General features: G+C 46.5%; 1 protein-coding gene across 4 annotated transcripts in view; it reads right to left on the bottom strand.

Annotated features, from left to right (window-relative positions):
- The window catches only part of arid1ab (AT-rich interactive domain 1Ab), a 51,739-nt gene that overhangs the window by 11,444 nt on the left and 18,033 nt on the right, over positions 1-22,262 (bottom strand). Inside the window, exons 2-9 of one of the 4 annotated variants that reach the window (XM_029442673.1) lie at positions 21,275-21,496; positions 18,162-18,703; positions 17,879-18,041; positions 16,743-16,859; positions 3,470-3,710; positions 2,006-2,095; positions 1,156-1,326; positions 345-645 (exon numbers count right to left, since the gene is read on the bottom strand). In XM_029442673.1, coding sequence (XP_029298533.1) covers positions 345-645; positions 1,156-1,326; positions 2,006-2,095; positions 3,470-3,710; positions 16,743-16,859; positions 17,879-18,041; positions 18,162-18,703; positions 21,275-21,496 — 1,847 coding nt within the window. Of the gene's footprint in view, positions 1-344; positions 646-1,155; positions 1,327-2,005; positions 2,096-3,469; positions 3,711-16,742; positions 16,860-17,878; positions 18,138-18,161; positions 18,704-21,274; positions 21,497-22,262 lie in introns of those variants that run through there. The other 3 variants (XM_029442670.1, XM_029442672.1, XM_029442671.1) reach the window with 3 other exon arrangements.

Consider the following 22,262-nt stretch of genomic DNA (forward strand, 5'->3'; position numbering starts at 1 on the left):
GACCACAGGGACACGTGTCGACCACATTTCTTGACTCATAATGAAGTAAAACTTGTGTGTGAGAGAGAAAGACCTGGACGTAGGTAGGCTGCAGACTTGGAGTCTCTTTGTATCCACTTCTTATGTAACTGCATTTAACAAAATATTAAAATATGCGGGAATGTGGGAAAGATGGCTGCTGATGCCGTTCCTCCTCCTCTGTACTATTTACTGCAAATAAGCAACCAACCGCTGAGTAGACAATCTGCTTCCTGTTTACGTCGGACAGAGATTATTCCTGAAACGCTGGTGTGCGCAGAGATCGTTTATTATTGTGGATGAGGCCAGCAGCTGTGAGAACCCACCTGTTGTGTATGGAGTTTGTGGGTCCGTGGTGCATTGAGGGGCTGCCGTCCTTCCTGTTCATGCCTGGAGGAGGACACATCCCAGACGCCACCTGAGGAGGCAAGCCGACCATATTAGCCGCCATCCCGGGGCCGAACGGCCGAGCGCCCATCTGCCCGGGGCCTACTCTGCCAGGCGGGATGCTTCCGTACGGAGCCCCGCTGGCCTGGCCGGGCATGGGGTTCATGGAGCCGCTCATGCCGGGACCGCTGGGGTAGTTGGCGTTGGGCATCCCTGTGTAGCCGGGCTGCCTGGGGTAAGCTGGAAGGGTCACAGACAGACAAGAATGCAGATTTTAGCTCACAATCATCTGATATCTTTCCATGCAGTCCTACTGTTTATAAACTGTGCGAGGACTTCTGAGCTTCAGCAGTCCAGCTCTAAATTTACCTCCGTGCTGCCTGTTTCTGTCAGGCAGCCTGATGAAGCGAGCTTTATCTGGCCCTCGCTGCTCGCTGCTCTGACTCATAGCAGAACTTCTTCAAAAGCCCACAGAAACCATCTGAGACTTCAAAGTGAAGCGATATGATTTCATAAATAAATGAAGTGAGAGGAAACTTCAAAGCCTCTTTTTTTTTTAATATATATAAATCTGGGCCATCTACGAAACTGTGACGGTCGCAGGACGACAACTGTAAACTCATTCAGAATGTTTTTAGGATTTGAAAAAAGAACCCTGCATGATATGACGGAGCAGACTAACACTGTCCTCTCCTACTATTTTGTCAACCAGTGAACAGGGCCTTAAAGCTTCTGCCCCCGAGGCCTCACCTTGTGGACCGTACTGGCCCCCCTGAGGCCCGTAGTTTCCCATGGAGTTGTTCTGGGGATATGGTCCCATCCCAGCATGCATCTGGCCTCCCGAAGACTGGCGTGGAGATAAGGCGGAGCCAGGTTGTCCAGGGGACCCGTAAGGAGGCATCTGAGGGTTACGCATGTACACTGGAGAGGATTGTGAGAGAACGTCATTCAGGGTTCCTACAGCTTAAGGCAATTTAGATTTAAGACTTGTTTTTATGCCACTCTGTATAATTTAAGATGAATTTTGAGCACAATTTAGGTAAATTACTTTATTTGACCAATAATTTAGAGATTTTACAATAAAACGCCAGAAAACAAAATTCCCTCGTCTGAACTCTTTTAAGACTTTTGATTTAAGACATTTTAAAACCATTTAAGACCTTATGTTTAGATTCATAAATTCAATGCCTTTTAAGGGATCGGCGGGAACCCTTGTGATCAGATACATAGTTCTGTAAAACACCTCACTTCTCTGTATATGCACATATGCATATATAACACATCATGTCCCTGTGTGAAGAACCTCGCTCTTTACTTCCTCACACACACACACACACACACACACACACAGTGCGTGTCTGCCTGCTGTTACCCTCATTTGACCTGGCGAGTAGACTACAAGCACATTTGTATTTAAAGATACAGCCTGGGGGAGTGTTTACAAATGCAAACAATCACACCTACAGGTTGCTGAGGATGTGGAACAGGCAGCATTGTTCAACTGTTGGCCGCTCTTGCTTAAAAAGACACCTCATAAGCGTTTTTGATCCGGTCTTGTGCAAAAGAAAGAACCCTTGAACCATGATGTGTCAACACTCACCCCTGTCCTGGCCCATGGCTGACTGGTTCATAGAAGAGTGCATGATGGTGTCTGACTGGACGCTGGGCGGCCGGGGAGGCATCTGATTACCTGCAGGAGAGCAACAACACGGAGGCTCAGCAACTCAACACACTTTGGTTATCTTCATCACACACGCCTGCGATGATCCAGCCCACTGATTGCAGAATTAAGAACTGCACGTCGGTGACAACATTTGTGTGTTAAGTTTCTGCCCATGCTAAACAGACACTTCCTGCTGCTGCAGCTTCACATGGACAGCGTTTAACGGGGCAAGTTGACTTGAATGATGAAGCGGTCACAGGGAACGTGATGTGTTGTCAGTGCGCTAAGCACTATCACATTACCGACTACTTTCACTTTCACTGTTGGCAGACTGAAGCCATGTGCAGCATTAAATCAGATCCCGGTTGCTCCCAGAGTGATTATGACTTCCTGACTTTATTATTAAAACAACAGTTTGTTTCGCTGCCACCAGTAATCTGAGACGTGTGGTATTAAACTATGGTGTAGCCAAATCAACCAGGACTGACATCTTAAGGATTGCCACTTTAAACATTGAGATATTGGCCATCAAAAGGACAATAAGCCAATCAAATAAAATGAAAACAAAGAGTATGACAGCGTCCTGATGGCTGCCTGTTAAATTGCTCTCCACAATGAGTTGTTGGTGGCATCGTAACTTCTGTGTCTCTGCCGTCTGGATGGTTTACTGGCATCATGTTAGGAGAAAATGCTCCCATCTGGCAAGTCACTTCATGGATTACAAATGTTGTATTTGTGAGGGGAGAGTTGAGCAGAAAACTCTGTCTGCTGTTTGTTTACTGTCTCACACAGCATCCAAGTCCATGTGAGAATTTATTTTAGTTTTACGTGTAGCAGCCGTTAGCAGGTGAATTCTTATTATTGCATTCAGAAACTGTAAAAACTGAGATCATCATCAGATTATCAAATGTCCTACAGTCCTTGAACGAATCATGTGACGAACGCTGGAAAATTAACTGAATTCAAGCTTAAAACAGCAGAATCCATATTCACCATATCCTCTGAACGTCATTAAATGATGCTTCCCTCAGCGCAACGGGGAAGTCACGAAGGTCACATGACAAACATTCAGGGAAACTTTGACTGAACATGTGTCGCATGTGGAGACCCCATATTTCTCTCCAATATTGGTAACACTTGTAAAGATTCATATAGATTCAACTTTATGATTTATGGCATTTTTAACTGTTATACTGCATAAAATAAATGTGTGGCTTCTCCCTGCTTCCAGCCATTACTGTGCCGTTTCCACGCAGGACTTAAATATCCTCAAATGTGACGGGAGCATAAAAGAGAAAACACCCACAAACGTCTCGGGGTTAAGACTCGCAAGACATTTGTCACAAAAAACATAATTTAAAACCGTTTTACAAACACCAGCTGTTAGGATTCTGTGTTTACCTGGCACAGCAGCAGGGGACAGGGGGCCGGTGCGGGAGGGGGTGACGCTGGCGGGGGAACCCACGGGTGATGGCGAGGGCCCACGTATGCCGGGCAGGTGGGGCGAGGTGTGCGGAGAGAAGGGCGACTGGGCTGGATTGCTCTGCTCGCCCTGACTGCTGGAGACCCCCGAGGTGCTGACGCCCGGGCTCAGAGCCCCCTCGGTGCCGGTGGGCAGGTCGTCGATGGAGCCCGACAGATCCTGGAACAAGACGAGCAAAATGTTGATTATGGTTTTTAAAGTTCGTCTCATCTTCTGGAACATTTTGTGTTTCTACGAGTCGACGTCGTTATCGATGTTTGTACAGAATAAAAGATCTTTAATTCCTCACTCCGGTAACGACTGAGCTGCTAGCTTTGAATATTACCGAGTAAAACCATGAAATATATCCAACTGAAGACGCTCCATGTTGTTTTTAACATCCCTTCACTTCAAATCAACCAATTCCAATGTTTCAACAGTTTGTAACGGTTAGATAGGATTGGTTTATAAGAATAAACGTCTCCGAGACAAAACAATCAAACAAATCAGTCCTCCTTTGAGGGAAGCTCAGATACAGGAGTGTGTGTGTGTGTGTGTGTGTGTGTGTGTGTGTGTGTGTGTGTGTGTGTGTAAGCAGGGGTGTAAATAAAGCCCCGTTTGGCTCAGACTCTTAAATGCGGAGAAGGAAATGTGCTGCATTTGTTGGAATGTGAATCATATTTTCCTTTCTTGTTTTATTTCATAGTAATGTGAAAGTCAAGTGAAGTCAAATAAAGTGAGCGGAAATCCAAATGGGCACTGATGCGTTACAGCAATCTTTGCCTCCACCGGGATGCGTCTGTGATTCTTTCATAGCGGGCCGCCAGCAAACACACATTCAGGTACAATGTCTTCCTTTATAAAACACTCCACATCGCTCCCACATCACTGATAATGATCCATCTTGGCGAGGAGAACTCTGTGTGTGTGGCTCGCAAAGAGAAAGTGGGGGGGCAAAATAAATAAATATTTGAAGCAAGTCATCTCGGGAGGCAGTTGAAATAATTGGTGCTGGGCACAGGCGCTGGTGCCATGTGGTGTTGTTATTGAGCCGCGCTGGCTGTGACACAAAGACAGCCAGGCGAGGAAGGAAGGTAGGAAGGCAGCCGGGCGATGATTACGTTTGTGGGAAGGTGAATGTTTATACACACACACACACACACACACACACACAGGCCACTCACGTGGAGCCCATGTGCTCGCTCAGAAATGCAAGCTCATCTGCCAGTCACATCGGAGGAGGGGGGAAAATGGGAGGGAGGAGAGGGGGGGGTGGGGGCAAAGCACTCATTGGAAGGTGGCCAACTATTCCCATAGAAATCTCACACTCGCAGGCTGGCTGCAGCCCCGAAGCCGGCGGTTTTGCACTTGAAACGGCGCCCGTTGCTATTTTTGGGACGTGACCTGATGGAGGAACCCCAGAGGGAGTGACAGGAGGAGAACGCTGATTCAGAATCCACCCCCACCCTGTTCCCTCTCACCCTCCCCTCCACGTCTTCCTCTCACTCTGGTGACTACACAGACCCGGGCCTTTCTGACACGCACAGGAGACGTGGCAGCTACAAAACCATGCTAACCTCAGCAGGAGGGCTTTATGGATGAGAATCACTCTCCTGCGTTTCATTGGCTGAAACCCACTTCATGTTCTCAGATGTAGAACCAGGTCAGAGCGAGCGCCACGCAGCGCTGAGATCTTAATGCTCTGGAGGAGAGCGGAGATCAAACCGCATGACATTCTTGTTTAAACAACCATGGCGGGATCCTTTTTTCCAGCAGCCAGCATCGTCAGATGACCTACATCACCCCCCCTCCCCTTCTTCACCAACCAGCACCTCCCCACTTGCACTCAGACATCACAAGACCGGTCATCTGACGGAGGGCTCAGCCGCCACGATGACCACCTCAGCCTCAGAGTCTCAGTGACAAAAAAAAAAAAACGTCTGACACCACCAACCCCTCCCCGACCCAGACCACAGGGCTAAAAAGGTCGGGGGTCAAATCCTGGGGTTACACACGGGGGTCGTAGGAGTCGGCGACAGTGAGTTAAACGTCTTGTGTTTCACACTCGGTCCCTAAAAAGATTCAACAAGAGATCAGGAAGGATGTGGAGTGTAATAAAGATATAAAGATATAAAGATAATAAAGATATAAAGATAATAAAGTGCCTGTTTATATGAGTTCATGTGTTAAGTTACTCTTTAACATGTGAGACGGCTTAATTTGGTGAATGGAAAGGGGGGGGGGGGTCCCTTATGCTAAATACTCCTGAAGCTCAGGGGTTTATTTAGTGTCGCAGAAAGCCTCTTCGGTTGTTTCCTCACGGCTACTGTCACAATACAGCACATGTGCACTTCGGTTACCATGGTTACGCTTCACTCGCGTCATCGACCTTTGACAGCATCGTTGTCAGTGTGAGCAAGAATATCCAAAAAAAACAGACACCAAAGAGATCACAGGAAGAAGATGAGAATATGGAAAGGGGCCATGCACCATCAAATCCACACACACACACACACACACTTTCCTTTTCCAGAAAAATGCGTCTCCTCGTCTTGAATCACCGTACTGTATACGGTTATATATACAATATACAAGTTACTTCGTGTCCCTTCACGTGTCCAGCGGTGACTGAGGCCCGGCAGCAGCAGATAAGAGAATACTTGAGTATCTCTGATAGATATATACACATATATATATATATATATATATATATATATATATATATATATATATATATATATATATATATATATATATATATATATATATATATATGGTTTTGGTGTCAGCAGTGACATCACTGGCACTCTACCAGTAAACCAACACTAACTAAATATTCCTGATTGAGCTTTCTTATGTCAAATGTTGATCAGTAATGCTGCTAATGCATAAGGAAAAAAATGCAAAAAAACATTCACATGTACACCTGCCATGCAGCACAGAGGGCGAGCTCTTTACCATTCTGTAAATATCTGACAGCTCTGATCCCTCAGCATGGATAGGCAGAAGCATTGCACACGCACACACACACACGCACACACACACACACACACACACACACACTCCTACCTACTCCCACTCTGCAGTCATTGATTTTTCCCAGCTCAATACTGCACAGCACCAGCCTGTTCTGCTGACTGCACAAGCCGGACAGCGAGAGGAGAGAAGAGGAAGGGGGGGAGGGGGGGGGAGAGGTTTTGTGATACTGATGCTGTGTGGCTCTGCTACTCAACACGCTCATTATGAGAAGTCAAATGATGAAGAGGACGTGGGTCGGGCATGAGGAGGAGTTGAGGGGGACGCCGGGGTCTGCAGAGTTGTGACGAGCTGCATCGTCCGTGACAATTAAAACACCTCAGAACGCGAGAATATAAAGAGAACACGCCGTTTCTCTACATGCAAGAAAAAGGGGGCAGATATGCGAGGCGAGTTGTGGAGAGAAGGAGAGAGCTGCAGTTCTGTCTGTGGAGCTTCAAGCTCCTCTCTATGGCAGCCATTTTGTGTTTTTTCCCAGCACTGCACTAACATGGAACTTCAGAGCTGAGAACTGCAGAACACTGTTGATAATGTTTCCAAGACAAGAGGCAAAAAAGACAGATTTGCACAAAGTTCAGTGCTTAAAATGCATTAAGAAAATTCTAGAAAATGTATTCTAACACAATTATTGTTGCATTTGTGCTGGTGAATGTGGGAAACGGCAGAAAGTCTTTACTGTTGCTATTATTCCCTTCTTCTCCTGCGCTCCTCTGAGTGAGCCTGTGCCGTCTCTGAGTCATCTGCTCTCTCCTCTCTGCCGTACTAATGTATTCCATTTGCAGATTACTTCACTGAATCAATCAAGCCCAACCAGAGCCATTAGTCTGCCAAGCCAGCCGATTTCTTTTCCTTTTTTCTCCTCGAGGTTATGAGAAACAGAAAGTGGGAGAAGAGAGGGGCTGCATCGCGGCCCTGAGATAATGAAACGGATGTGGAATGTGTGACCCTGGCCAGAAGTGTAACTAGATCTAGTGGTGGTGGTGGTACGGAGGGAGAGGAGGTGTGTGTGTGTGTGTGTAGTGGGGGGGGGGCAGAGTTCATCCCTCAGTCACACACTCTCCTCTGTCACTCTCAGACCTCGGGGGTTCACTGGTTGGCAGGCGTCCTTATTCTCAGGCCTCCAGATGCTCAACACAATATTCAGGGGGAGAAGAAGAAAAAAAGGAAAAGCTGCCTCAGTCTGAGCACACACGTCCTCTGTGGCGAGGTGATCGCTGAGGAAGAGAGAGTAGGAAGGCAGGAGGGGGAGGGGGGGAGATAGAAGGGGGAAAATGGCTGCATCTCAAGGGCTGCCATGGTTACTGCGATCCACGTGGTTGACACATTAGATCTCCCTCTCCCGCCCTCTCTCTCTCCCGCCAGGGTCACGGTGCAGTCAGCTACTACAAAAGAAGCATCCCGTCATTGTTACAGGAAACGCAGACGCACCAGAGCAGTGTCACCCCCCCCTACCCCCCCGGCTCCACCCCCGCCGCTTTAATTACACACTCCAAGCCTGCTGCACTGAGAGTGGACAAACACAAAAACAGCAAATTCTCAAACTTCTTTGCCGTCTTTGCTGTCCCTGATGTTTTCTGTTTCCCTCGCAGCGCTGCTCGCTCAGAGTAAAGTGGGCTTTTCATATCCCAACAGGGTCATGGGAAAAGTCATGTCTTCTCTTTTAAAGCGTTGACATCAAGTGAAAGTTTCTCTGCAGTTTCTAAAACAAAAAGGGGGTTTCTCTTCCTCCTCCTCCCAGCTCAGCCTCTGAACCGGCCGACTTGACTTAACTGAAGGATGTCATCCGCAGACCCCCATCGGAGCGCCTCCGTCTGCACACACAGGTGACAAAGATCGTAGGCGGTCAGAGAAAATATAATCCAGGCCGTCTGGTGTATGAAGCCGCCTGTACTGCCTCTGTGCTGCAGCACGGTGGGCTGACAGCAGGAAACGTGCAGGTGTTGATCATAAGACGGACAGCCACCTGCCCAGAGGCTCCCAGCTGCACCTGGGGGCCGCGCCCAGCTACGAGGAGCTTCTGGGAAGTCCACCGGTGGCTTGGAGAGAGTCAGCTCCAGCCCCAGCTCCAGGTTTGCAGGGCTGAGCTCAACCATGAGGGGGCACTCCCATCCCACTATGAGGGAAGAAATGGAGAACGGAGGAGAAGCAAGGCAGGCCCCTGCCTCATACAGCAGCAGCAGCCATTACAGAGCTTCACATGCAGCACAGGCTGACGAGAAGCTCTCCATAAACTCAACATATAGGTGCAAAATGCAACTCTGAGCCACACGGTGACACAGACACGAGCCGGAGAGCAGATGGCTCAAAGACCACTCAGTGGATGAATCCAACACGTCTGCTGTCTCGTTGATGAACGCAAACAACAAGCGTAGATAATGAAGAGCTGCAACAGAAACATCAACTACTGTTTTCATTTTTACATTTTAAATGCAGCTTTTCTGTGTTTTAAATCAATATAAAAACAAGACATTTAGAAAATGTTATAAACCAAACGATTAATCTCGAAAATAATCTGCAGATTGGGAGCACCATGCTGAGGTTACATATCAGTGCCACAGACGCAATGTCTACTCCCTCCAGCTCCCCAGAGATCACCATTACACTGCCACTTCATCACCAGCAGCCACGTGGGAAGGATAATAACACACACAAGTCAAAGAGTGAACCAGCAAAATTCAGAAAAAGAGTCTCGAGCTGCTCGGGCATAAAAAGTACAAATCTTCTGAGACTGATCGATACTGCTCTAACATTCCTGTGATGCTCGCCGTCCAGAGGAAAAGAAGAACTATGAATCTTAATCAATACGGAGGGAGTTCTTCTTTAAACGCTCTACATTTGCCTAATTGAGCTTCTCTGTGGGGGTAACAAAAAAAAGGGGGTGTGCAAGGCACACAAACACTGCAGCAGTCTGTGTGGAGCTAACACAGAGTAGATGGAGGTGAAGGGGAGGAGGGTGGGGGCGGTCTGATTGCTGTGAATAATGGGGAGATGGTGTGTGCGTGGGGGGCCTTTTGTAGAGATCACAATAGTAGCAGGGAGTCCCAGGGCAGCGCACAGATGCCCGAGTGAGGCAGGCAGCTGCCCAGCCCGAGGTGAGGGGTGCTGGGATACGAAGGGGCTCAGAGTGAGGTGGGGGGTGGGGGAGTCTCCAGACCCCTACAGCCAGTCTGCCTGCTTTCCAGAGCAGCAACGCCCCTCCCCTCTTACTGTCACACACACACACATAGGGGGCGCTACCAAAGCAACCAGCGCCTCCAGTGAATTAACAGGGCAGAGAGGGGGGGGGGGGAAATAATATAGAGGTTATTTCATAGAGTGAGAGTTAATTTCATTGTGAGGCCGCTTTCATCCATCCAGGCTCGGCAGCTCGTTCCAGCGAGAGCAGGAGAAAGCAGAGCGGACAGACAGTGCTGCAGTCAGCCACAGTCTTTGTGCTGCAAAACTAGCTCAGCCCAGCAGAAATGGAGGCAGAGGGGAGGGGCATGGGAGAGTGTGTGTGCAGAGTGTGAGAGTGAGCGGAGAGAGCAAAAAGGGAGAGGGAGAGTGTTCTGTGTGTGTTTGTGTGTGAGCACAGGGCTCTGGGTTCCAGCAGGCTGAGAAACAATTCACTGAAGCAAAATGCAAAACAACACACTTTGTCAGCAGATTGAATTTTCTCAAGTACATTAATTAAAAATCACATAGAGGAAAAGAAAGGGGGGGAGACAGAGAGGGAGCAAAGGGAGAGAAACAGGCGAGCTGGGAGGAGGGGTGAGAGCAAGCGAGAGGCGCCCTGGAATCTGAATAAGACATGTACACACAGGAAGCAAGGGCCCCAGAATAGCAACAGGAAACTGGCCCCGGACTCTGAATACCGTCAGCGCCAGAGCCTCGCAAAACAAGGCTGCGCTGCACAGCGTTATGAAAGCTGATTTACTGAGAGAAGAGAGAGAGAGAGAGGAAGGGGAGGGCAGGAGGAGGGGGGGAGGGCGCAGGCGAGGGAAAGAGAAAACGAGAATATAGACAGAAAGAGGAACGAAAGAGAAGCAGAGAGTGAAATATATATTTAAAAACAGAAGAGAGAGAAATGCAGCAAAAAAAAAACCGGAGTTATATTGAGAGAGGCAGGGAGGGGGTTGGGCAGGAGAGGAGAGGGAAAAAAAGTGGGCCGGCCTTGTCAGGCTGATTGCTCCAGAGCTATGTCGCAAAAACAAGCTTAGCTGCAGCAGGAGAGCAGAGCTGGGCTGGGCTGAGCAGGGAATGGGGATTGCAGGAGGGGAGGGGGGGGGGGAGACTCAGAGTTGATCAGCAACAAGACTGGAAGATCCCTCGGTTCCAGATCAGGAGGCTTGGCACATAACATTAAAGGTCATTAAAGAGAGGGGGGGGTCTGTTATTGTGATGTGGGTGGTCCCTGAGCTTTGCAGATGCACTGGGGAAGACTGAGCTCGTGTGAAGGGGGGGCTCCTAACGGGCACAGATAGAGACACTTTCAAAAGGTGAGAAAATTCAGATCAAATTTGAGGTTTCACCGAATTAAAAAATGAAAAGTCAACTGATAGAAAAGCAAGAACGTCTATTCTCATCACCACAAACACCCAACGTAGAGCCCCCATTACACCACATCAAACTGCAGCTCAGGGTTCACACAGCTTTTTAAAATTCAAGGACTTTCAAGGTACGGAAACCAAAACTGCCCAGAGTCTTGAAGCCTTTATCATCACAGCTAAATATAGGGTTCCTTTATAGCCACATGTATTAATGTATACGGTCACTTTGAGTGTTGGTTTCTCTTATTTAAGATCCGCTACGCCAACAAACACATATCATAAAGACCTTTGGAGTTATTGTGTCCTTAAAACACCAGATTGTGTTGAAAATCAAGCAGTTTTTCAAGCTGCATAATTGTTTCCAAGCTTATTCCAAAGCTTGAAAACAAAACATCTACAAATTTAAATAATTAATTTCCCAAACATTCAAGATTTGACGTGAAGCCTGCGAGCGGTGAACAACTACTTCATTACAACATTCTTTAAAAGGCTACGAGACACAAATCAAACACACTGAACCCTTCCTTCAAGATGAAACCACTCCAGACGAACAGGACGATGGAGGTCGGAAAAACAAACTGAGGCGTGCGTATGTGAGCAACATGTGACCTTCCTCTCGAGTCTGGAGCACATTCAGACACATCAGAAGAGAGGAGCACCACAACCAGTGGGCGGTTCTGAGTGGGATTAGCCCCACAGAGGAGAAAGGGGTACAAAAGACCTGGGAAAGGACAAGTAGGAGATTTTCAAAGAGAAGGGGGAAAGGTGGGAGGGAGGGAAGCGGTGGTGGTCTGGTACTTATTCCCATGGGTTGACGTGGCGAGGAAGTGTCACTTCCAGAAAGTATGAAAGCCGGACAGTGACAGCAGAGACTCGGTGGAGGAGGACGGTTGTATTAGCTACAAGGAGCTTTCACACCATATGTTAATGACTCTTCACTTCATCAGTGTGTACAACATGAACACGTCTTCATAAACCCGTGCCGGCGGGTGGGAGAGGCATGCTTTCTTTCTTTGCATCGCCACAATTATATTATTTATCAGCCATAAACTGTAAAAACTGAAATTATTGTTGAACTCTGACATTTCCGATGCCCTTTGAACGAGTCATGTGTGAGAAACCCCCTCGTCAGGACAAATGAACAAGTCTTGCAACATTCTTAGAAAAAGTGATATTTCATCAAATCGTTTGCAGAAACCAGATCCTGAGAGAAACATCACATGCTGCTCCTCAGCTGGACAGCTGAATGACTCGGCTGAGACGAACAATGAGACGAGCATTAAGCGAAACTTTGAACTGCAGACGGTTTACACGGAGCAGAGAGGACACGGGAGGACGCAGAGGTTGTACAAATGTAAATAGTTCAATATGTATTGAATGTGGGCACAAGTTGCATATTCAAACTAAATAAATAAAAGAATCCGCCAATTGTTGTTAAGCAAATGATAAAAGAAATACTATTTCTTTTATCTTTAATATGTACGGCGTTAGTGTTGTGCTGCACATGTGTGTTCCCTTCCAGCTGTTTCCAGAGGTGCAGGACGTACAGTGAGGAACAAGGCCGAGGTCCAGACGGTTACACGTTTAGTAGTTTAGTGTTCCACTTGTGAGGAGCAGATTAAAAAGATAATGCTGAATATTGAAGCAGCGGGGGCTGAGATATCCTGACTTTCAGCCCGAAGCTCCACCAACACCGGATCCTACATTTCCCATAATGCAACTGCACTGCTTCTTTCACTAGACCTTCCCTGACTACATAATGCTCACACCTCCAGATTTCAACGCAGGCTTCGTACTAAAATGTTTAAATCTCAAACCCCAAACTGAGATCAGCGTGATGACATCACTGTGACATCATCAGAACACTTTATACGTTTGCTTTCACACGCGGTGTAGTAAAACCGTTCATGTGTAAAATTGCCAGAGTGCCCCTTTAATGATAAATCATAGTTATTCATTATAGATTAAGACAATAATGTTGCAGTTGTATTCCCCGCCGTGCTGTACTCACAGAGTTGTTTTAGATTAGCATCAGCTACAGAAAGAGCTTTCCATGAAGACAACAGCAGCTCCGGAGAAGCGCGGTAAATACAGTTCGAATGTGCATTTGTGTCCTGGAGCCACGAGCCGGCCAAACCTGCTCGGCTAGTTCCACTATCGCGCCTTGTTTCCCCCCCCCTTCCCTCCGCCTCCTCCGCCTCTTATCCACGCCACCTTTCTCAAGCTGACTGTTGCTTCCCCTACCTGCACCTCCTGTACTCCTTTATTCCCACCTCAACAGCGGCCTGACAGACGCTGGGATTTGAGCACCTGGCTCAAACAGACCCATCTGTGCTCCGGATGAGGTGATGTCTGGCTGGCTCTGTGCGGAAGCTACTAAAGTAGCTAAATGGCGCTTACCTCTCCGCCGCTGTTGGATCAGGATTCAAACATGTTCTGAGGCAGATTAAAAAAAATGTGTCTGTGCAAATCACTGCAGGTGCTTACAAAATAAACACCCCCCCCCCACACACGTTAAATTAAACATGTAGATCTGTCGTACACATCCTGGCAGGTGTGTTTTAAATTGGAAAACATGCTTATTTACTGAGTATGATACAAGTTAGGTAATTATGACAACACTTCCTTTTCCGAATCAATTAACTGCATCTATTGTGTTTATCAATAAAGTAATATAGAGAATATGATACCTAACAGGCTCCACAATCATGCTTTTTATGTGCACTTGCATGCTAACGAGAGATCGTTTGAGAGCTCAAACTGGAGCTTTATACCATTATCACGTTTTATTTCTTCTAAAATACATCAGTTTAATTAATATGTTTTATAACAACAACAGTCCTGCAAGAGTTCTGCCAATAAATCACTTTAAAATATCAAAAATGTGATTTATTTAAACACATTTAAAGTGTTTTTGACGTCCGTCCCGTGACAGACTTCCCTCTTAACAAAAGTAACATTCCACTTCCACTCGTAGACATGTGTGTTCTTCACAACATACCCTCGCTTTCCCCCGTCTGAGTCTATAGTTTCAAGCACTTATTGAAGCGAAGTCAGAGTCAAGTGTGTATTGAATGGAAAGATGCCTCAGTGGCGCCTTTGCACCGCTGACTTCTTGCGTCTTTTTCTTTTTAAATCTCCCCTCGACAACAGATACTACTGGTGCATATCTACTCGTGACACCTGTAGGAGTGGATTCAGACACAGGCTGTCAGGGTTATACTCGCAGCCAGCACACAGTGTCAGGTGCACGCCACATGAGGTGCAGAGGGAAGAGGAGGAGAAAGAGGATCTCCACCTTAGCCAGATTAAAGGCTCTCACAGCCAATCACAAAGCGCCAGTAGGGAATCCCCGACAAGTCGGAGTGAGATAAATAAAAATAGCCTTGGCCTGGCCTGTTCGGCCAATGGCTGAGCCCACAGAGAGATGTATAAATAAATAAGAGAAATAAATAAAAGAGGAGGGAAACACATCCTGAGGGCATCCCCTACTGGCATAGACAGCGCTGCCTCTCATCCCCCCTCCCTCCCTCCCTCCCTCCCTCGCAGCATCTCCCACTACAACCAATCACTCACACTATTTCAAGTTATTTGCTTGCACTCCCTCAATCCCGCACCTCCCCCCCCCTCGCCGCCGACTCCGCTCTCTCACTTTCATTCTCTCTCATTAATGATCTCATTTCTCACTCTCCTTCCCTGAGGCCCAGAATGAGGTTAGCTCCGCAGTCTGACCTATAAACAGTGCCATGGAAACTGCAACGTGTTACAGCGAGACACCTCTTTAACAGGAAGAGGATGGGGGGGGGGTTCTCTCACCTTTATCCTAGCCAGAGGGCTATCAGACAGCAGATTTACTTCACTTTCAACAATCCTTTTCCGGGCAGAAATGTTTTTTCTCGCCCCGCTCACAGTTCTTTTCCTCACAAGTAAATATAAAACCTGCACTGCATGAACACACTTTGCTCACTCTTGCCAACAGCTTGTTGTTGTGTGAACTCAGAGGGGTCGAGGTTAAAAGACGGCAGTAGGGACGCTAAGGTTTAAAAGATACGTTCACTTCATCCGCTTTTACCGCCATAAATATCTTTGTATTTGGTCAAAATCATTGCGAAATGCCAACTGAGGAAAAATATTTATCTTCTGCAGGCTTCAGTAACATGTCAGTGCGATAGCCGGCCAGTCAACAGAAACAGTCAACAAAGCTGGGAATCCACCAGTGTCCGCAGTCCAAAGTACTGCATATTGACCCTTCTCTGTACAGCAGCAGATCTCGCTCTAAAAACCATAACAAATCCATCACATTGCTGTGAACAGGTGTTGCAGCCGGATTCAAGTGTTTAGGTTGTCAATCGATTTCAAAGTGGCCCAAAAAATCCAATATTTACCCCACGTGTCCGTGTTCACTCGGAGAATACTTTGTGACCTGCTCCTGTCTTACTGCTGTACGGTGACGCTGCATTATCGAACTACACAACATAATCCTTTATTAATTATATCTTCATACCATTTATTATTGTTGTTACTGACTAGTTCACTTTCTAGTATTATGCTGCTACTCATCTTTACAAGGTTTGTTTTTACTTATTTAACATGTTAGCCTATTTATCTTGTTTTTGTCTTGTATATGCACCGTCTTGTCTTTTAGGATGTCTGATTCTGAATATTCATTTTTTATGAGCTTTAAACCCAACTACGGGTTTGGGAAGACGGGTAAGAGAGTCAAAGAGGGGTGAAAACCAGTGATTGACATAAGTATCAGTTCTGACTCCAACTCGTGAAACGAATCCTGACGAAATGATCAGCCGAACATCGGGATCGGCCGATATTCTCCTTGTTGACTGCCATCAGCAAGTAACATAAGATGACATCACCGATGGCCGGTGTTTATCTGTCGTGTTGCATACATTCTGCGTTGGCTAAATGTTGTTCTTAGTTATTTGCGGTCACTCGGACAACAGTAGCACGACACTGAGCTGCTGGTTGGGACACGACGTGACGTCAAAGGGCAACAGGTGCCGCGAGCACGAGTGGTTTGTTTTCAGCGAGCAGCTGTTCAGCTCCGTGTCTCACGGCAGCGAGGCACTTTATCGTCATGAAGAAAAACATGCATCTGACCCGACGGCATTAATAATGGGAAGAGCAGGCGCAGCGTAAAGGAAGGTTTTTACTAAGAGGCCCATGTTCGAGCCAACTGTAAGTTTGAGCTTAATGGAAACACGAGCGCTGAAAGACCGCCCTATTTAGGTTTGTATTTATTAATTATGTATTTTATTGCTTTTCCTATCGCTTTAACATTTAATTGATGTTTTTGTTGGGCTATGTAAATAGTACTTTTTCATGTGAAAGGTTTTATTAAAGGTTGTTTCACTATATTTGTGTGAAGTGCAAGTGTTTCTTTTTTATAATAAAAAATCTCTCTCTGGCACAAAAGGGGGAATATTTAACAAAAACAAAACAAACAAAAGAAGATCGTGTCGGCCCAGAATTTCACAATAAGTGCATCCTGAGTGGAAATTTCTACACTTAGATTTTAGGCATCGTCTTAAGGCCATAAAATACATATTTACAGGGCAAACTGGTTGATGCCCATGAAACCCAGCTACAAGGAGCACGAGTCAGATGTTAGATGCAGAGACGGAGGGCTCACCGGCAGACTGGAGGGCCGGCCCTGCATGCTGTCGTCTTGACTGCTCTTGTTGGAAGTCATGGGCTGGTTGGAAGGAGGAGCGCTGGACTGGGAGCTAAAGGAATCCTGGGAGAGTTCCTGATTACGGGGACAAGAAGGAGATCACACAATGGATTCCACACGTGAAAAAATAAATCCCCAACCCCTGTAATGCAGGAGTTGTGTTGTGCGTTCTAAATCCTACTCTTCTTACTATTTATTCAACAAGCCTTCCAGATATTTACACCCTTGTTGTGCTAGTGATGAAAAACTTAGACAGTTACAATCACTATTACACAACAAAGTCCAAATATGACCCAAAATGCATGAAACAAGAGGACTTGGAAGCGGTTTACTGTGAAGCAGTTGCACAAAGTTTGCATTAACATTGGAAGGGAAGCATCTATCTACAGCAAAGAGCTCAAATCTCCTGCTGCAAACGAGTAACGAGCCCGACACATTTGAACACCATGTCAATAGATTGGTTCATTCCTGCTTCACAAATCAGACCGTTATTATCAGCTTTTGATTAAGAACGTATCATTAAGACCTATTTTTTCTCCGTCTTGACTTCTGCAGGGCCCGTTTCACTCGCCTCAGTCAGACTGCCCTGGCCCGTCTTCAGCTTGTACAAAATGCAGCAGTCGGGCTCTTGACTATGACTGGCCGCAGATCTCACATCACTCCAATTTTAGCCTCCCTTCTTTGGCTGCCAGTGCCGTTCAGGATTGATTTTAAGATTCTTTTAATCACTTATAAGACACTACACGGCCTAGCTCCTGCCTACAATTCCAAGCTCTTAGTCCCGTACACCACTGAGTGGCCACTTTGCTATGCCGTGTGCCAAACGTTAAATGCGACTGCTCCTTTGTCGCCCTTGCATCCAGATTTTGGAAGAATCTCCTCCCACACATTTGATTAGCTTAGTCCGTTTCAAAAAACATCTTAAACCCCACTTCTTTAAGTTGGCTAATGATTGTTTTTATGATGTTTTTTCTTTGCACTTGGCATCTGTGTTTTCCGTGCTGATGTTAGCGTAAAGCACTTCGTAACCTATGTTAACGAAAGTGCTACATAAATAAAGTTTGACTTACAGCTACAGTGTTTGGTGTTATTACCTGTGGAGGAGGTGGGAACCTCTGATATGGTGACTGCTGCTGCGGTTGCTGTTGCAGAGGGGGCGTCTGGGAGTAAGGTGATTGTTGACCCTGCTGCCCATGACCTGGAGGTTGCTGGGCTTGAGGAGATGGACCTCGTGGTTGTTGTTGTTGCTGCTGCTGCGGGGGCCCTTGCTGCTGCTGCTGCTGCTGTTGTTGCTGTTGTTGTTGTTGTTGTTGCTGCTGTTGCTGCAGTTGTTGTTGTTGTTGTTGCTGCTGCTGCTGCTGTTGTTGTTGTTGTTGTTGCTGCTGTTGTTGTTGTTGTTGTTGTTGTTGCTGCTGTTGCTGCTGTTGTTGTTGTTGTTGTTGTTGTTGCGGCTGCGGCTGCGGTTGCGGCTGCTGCTGCGGTTGCGGGGTTTGCTGCTGCTGCGGTGGCTGCCCTGGTCCGGGGGGTTGTTGGTAGCCAGGCTGGCTCTGAGGGCCCTGCTGACTTTGGGGACCTGGTCCCTGCTGCTGTTGAGGCTGCTGCTGCTGCTGGGGAGAGACGTAGGGTGGCTGTCCTGGCTGGGACTGTGGGGGCTGGCTGTAGGGAGGCTGACCCTGAGGAGGGCCGTGGGGACCTTGGGATTGTTGGTATGGGGGTCCGGGTTGCCCGGGTTGCCCGTGTTGGCCAGCAGGCTGCGAAGGGTGGCCCTGCTGGGGGTAGGGAGCTCCAGAGCTGCCCTGGGGTTGACCAGCGTACGGAGGCTGCTGCTGGCCTGGGTGAGGGGGGGCGCCGTGCTGACCATAGTAGCCCTGACTTTGCTGGCTGTAGCCACCGGGCCCCTGTTGTCCATAGGCTGACATCTAGACATGAAAACACAAAGATTAGTGTCGGGAATGGGAAAATCTGATGTTGCGATTATCCTGGCCAACACATTTAATTCACGTTACTATCCCGATAATCACCAAAATATGCTTAAAACTCTTAAAATGTTACCAAAACATACTGGATATAACTTTTGAAACAAATATTTGTATTGCATCACAAATAGGATACAACTTCTTTTAGTGACAAACAATCTTAAATAAATTACATTCCTTACACCATAATTCTTGTATTTTATTTAAATCAGGCTGTTTTTCACTCCTCACAGCGAGCTACACACCTTTTTCAAGTCCCTCGAGAGGATATTCATGATTATCCCCAGAAAATGACCAAGATCCGCGCTTAAAAACCTAGATTGTCTCAGGATCAACAATAGCTCACCTTAAAAAGGTATGTGAACAGATATGCGAGTAAATATAACCCAGCACAGTTGAATTGCCTCTGAACATAAACAGCTTTTTTTACTACAAGTTTACTATCGTCAGCCTCTCTGTGGAATATCAATCACTACCTGAATGCAGCCTGTGCACTGACAGGATCCTTTCTGAAGCTGCAGAAATACGTAAAAATAACCCAATATCCAAAGTCACCTCTTTGATTTTTTTGATTCATTCTCAGCGGAGCAATCAGAGCATCTCTTCATCTTACTCACAGATTAAAAAGGGAAAGACAACTGTTCTGTCTGTGAGAAAGAAGAGTGTGTTTCTCGCTATAAACTGATCAGTCAAAGCAAATGAGAAATACCATCTAAGTGTCGGAATCCAGCCGTGTATCGCTTTAAATTACATCTGTGAAAATAAAAATTGAGTTTTGACTTCATCTCCTTGAACTTCAATATGAGGCTTTTCATATTCTACCCGATCCTGCGCACGGAAAGCCTTTCAATACAGCGATTTCGTTTCATTACCCTCAAGGAGCATGGAAGGAGAAAGGGCTGACCTTGTGAGGAAACACAGTAATATAAAAAGAAGAGAGGGGAAAAAAAAGCCACGTGTTGTTTTGGGAGGATTCTCAGCTACTTGAGGTTTCAAAGAGAATATGAGATAGTAAAGAATTGCCACGCATTTTTAAAACAACATGAAGTGGCTGTATTGTATCCGTCTGACAAAGGGAGAGAAGCCTTTTTCTTCTCTGCAGGGCACTTATCGAGTCCACGGTCAGACACAAGGCAGGCCAGTATGAGATAATCACACCACACAATGGGCACAAGACCACAGACAGCGGACGTGGAAGAAAAGGCTTCACTCTACGGGATTCCCTGCATGCATTTGTCTGTTAAGACCAACTGCCTGGCTGGGAGAGTTCAAGAAGGGTCTTATCCTAGCTATGAGTAAGTAGCTACGGCAAACTGGGTGTTTGCTGTTTTCAAATTGGACTGCGCTGTCAGAAAGTGCTGCCCACTGTGCCCGTACACACAACCTGAATATTCGCTTCCTTCGAGCATAAACCAAACAGGGAAAAATTGATGACTTGCTCTCTTTGAGTTTCTTCTTCCAAAAGCTTTTTTTTCTCCTTCTGTTGAGTTTTGGTTCCAGGTGGAAAATCTGCTGTAGTAGGCTCTCCAATAACTTTGTAGTTTGGATCAGCGATGATTAATAGGGGTGTGGATCTTTGGGAAATACTATTTTATTCGATCCAGAAATATATGAGAGTGGTATCAATGTTCTCCTCCTACTCTTGGCTAGAAAGAAATAATCGCATTTCCCAAAATGTCTACCTCTTGCTTTAAGAACAGCTACATCTTTCAGCTCCACCTCTGTCTGAAAGCATCATATGCCTTTAAAGAAACAACTGACACCTATCTGGATCACGACTGCTCACTATGAACGCCTGTAAAAGTCGCCACACGTCCACTCCATGAAGTCCTTTATCTACCGTATGCTAACATTTCCACCACTCCTGTAGCAGTATGTCACAGACCAAATAAACGCTCTACTTCCTCAACTGGAATTTAAAAAAAACTTATTAACTTCTGCTCCAGACTTCAACCACAGCCACTCAAAAAGGCCCTATTAAATGTCTTTCATTTTCTTTGGCTTGGATATTTAATAACTTATTGGTTTCACCTGGTTTAGACATTTTACTAACAATAGAAATGTGGCTTGGGTCTTGAGGTGCGAGCACCGAGCTCTCCCCGCAGAAACACATGTGGTGACACAGTGACAGTTTTTAAAAATAAGTTATTTTTTAAAAACAGAGACAGGGAAATCTGCGTATTTGAAAGGTTGAAAACAGCATTTTCGGACTTTTTTGTATGAAATATTACTTGAACAATTAATCAACTATCAAGATAGTTGATTAATTGTTTTTCTGCCGAACGACTAAATCGATAAGTCAACTAATCGTTGCAGTTCAAAGGCTCATCTCAATAATCCAGGTGGTACAAAGACTTTCTCTAATGGGTTGAAGCTACGACGGAAGACGTTCCACCACGTAGAAATGTCTTCAATCAGAAAATATTTGGCCTTTTTAGGTCAATCTGTAACTTCAGAGAGAGGTTGTTCAAGGTTAAGATGCAGGGATGGTCATCTAAATCAATAATTACTGACCTGCTGTCCATACTGTATGCCGCCCATAGCGCCAGGTGTTCGGTTCTGCATCCCCATAGGATACCTCTGAGGGCCCGGAGGTCCATAGCCCTGCCCCGGGTAAGCGCCTCCCTGCTGGGGTCCAGGCCCTGCGGGAGGCCCTTGTTGCTGCTGGGAGTAGGGGTTGGGTCCTCCATATGGCTGGCCACGCATCTTCCCTACCTGTTCCATTGGGCTTGGAGGCTGGAGGACACACAGAGAATTTGCAACGTTTCAATGAGCTGAAACTGTGGATGGATGGGCGAGCAATACTTTAAAACTGTATGCAAAGGGTTTGACTTGAGAGGCAAATGTCCGTCATTGGTTTTGGGGCTGATGGTTATGGCGTGTCTCTTGCTCTTAGTAGAGTGTACAGACACACACCCTGACGAGCTATAACAAGCTCAATAATGATGCACCTGATAGGATATTGTCCACAATCCAGTGATGTGACAGGAAACATTAGGGTTATCGTGGAACCATTTGTGGGTTTTCTCGAAAAAGCATTACTCAGCAATGAACACAAATGACTCTACCATTGCAATGTGTCGTGCGAACATCATCTCATAAACCAGTCACAGCATAATCAAGCATATATAGAACAAAAAAGCAGAAGAGGGAGGGGGGAAAAAAACAGTAGTGGATTTACTTTCCTACTAGAAAGGGAAAAAATTGGCCATGAATGAATGAATGAGCCCACTATATCCGCCAGGAGCGCTTCCCTGCCCAGGAGATCATTGTGCCAGTGGGTGGATACTGTTACGGCGGAGACGTCGTTGGGGAGGGTTTCTATGAAAATAAGCCTGTGGAAGTGGACGTGTCTGCGGTGGCTAGAGCTGGCCCGCTCCTCAGCTGGAGCCACGTCAGGACGTTGGATGGGGTGATGGCAGCGGGGGCTGACCTTGTCCCGGCTTGGACTCTGGGAGATCCACATGGCCCGGGCGGACAAGCTTTTCTGGCTGGAGAGTCG

The sequence above is a fragment of the Cottoperca gobio genome, chromosome 11 (assembly GCF_900634415.1).
Source record: "Cottoperca gobio chromosome 11, fCotGob3.1, whole genome shotgun sequence".
In the NCBI taxonomy this organism is placed as follows: domain Eukaryota; kingdom Metazoa; phylum Chordata; class Actinopteri; order Perciformes; family Bovichtidae; genus Cottoperca; species Cottoperca gobio.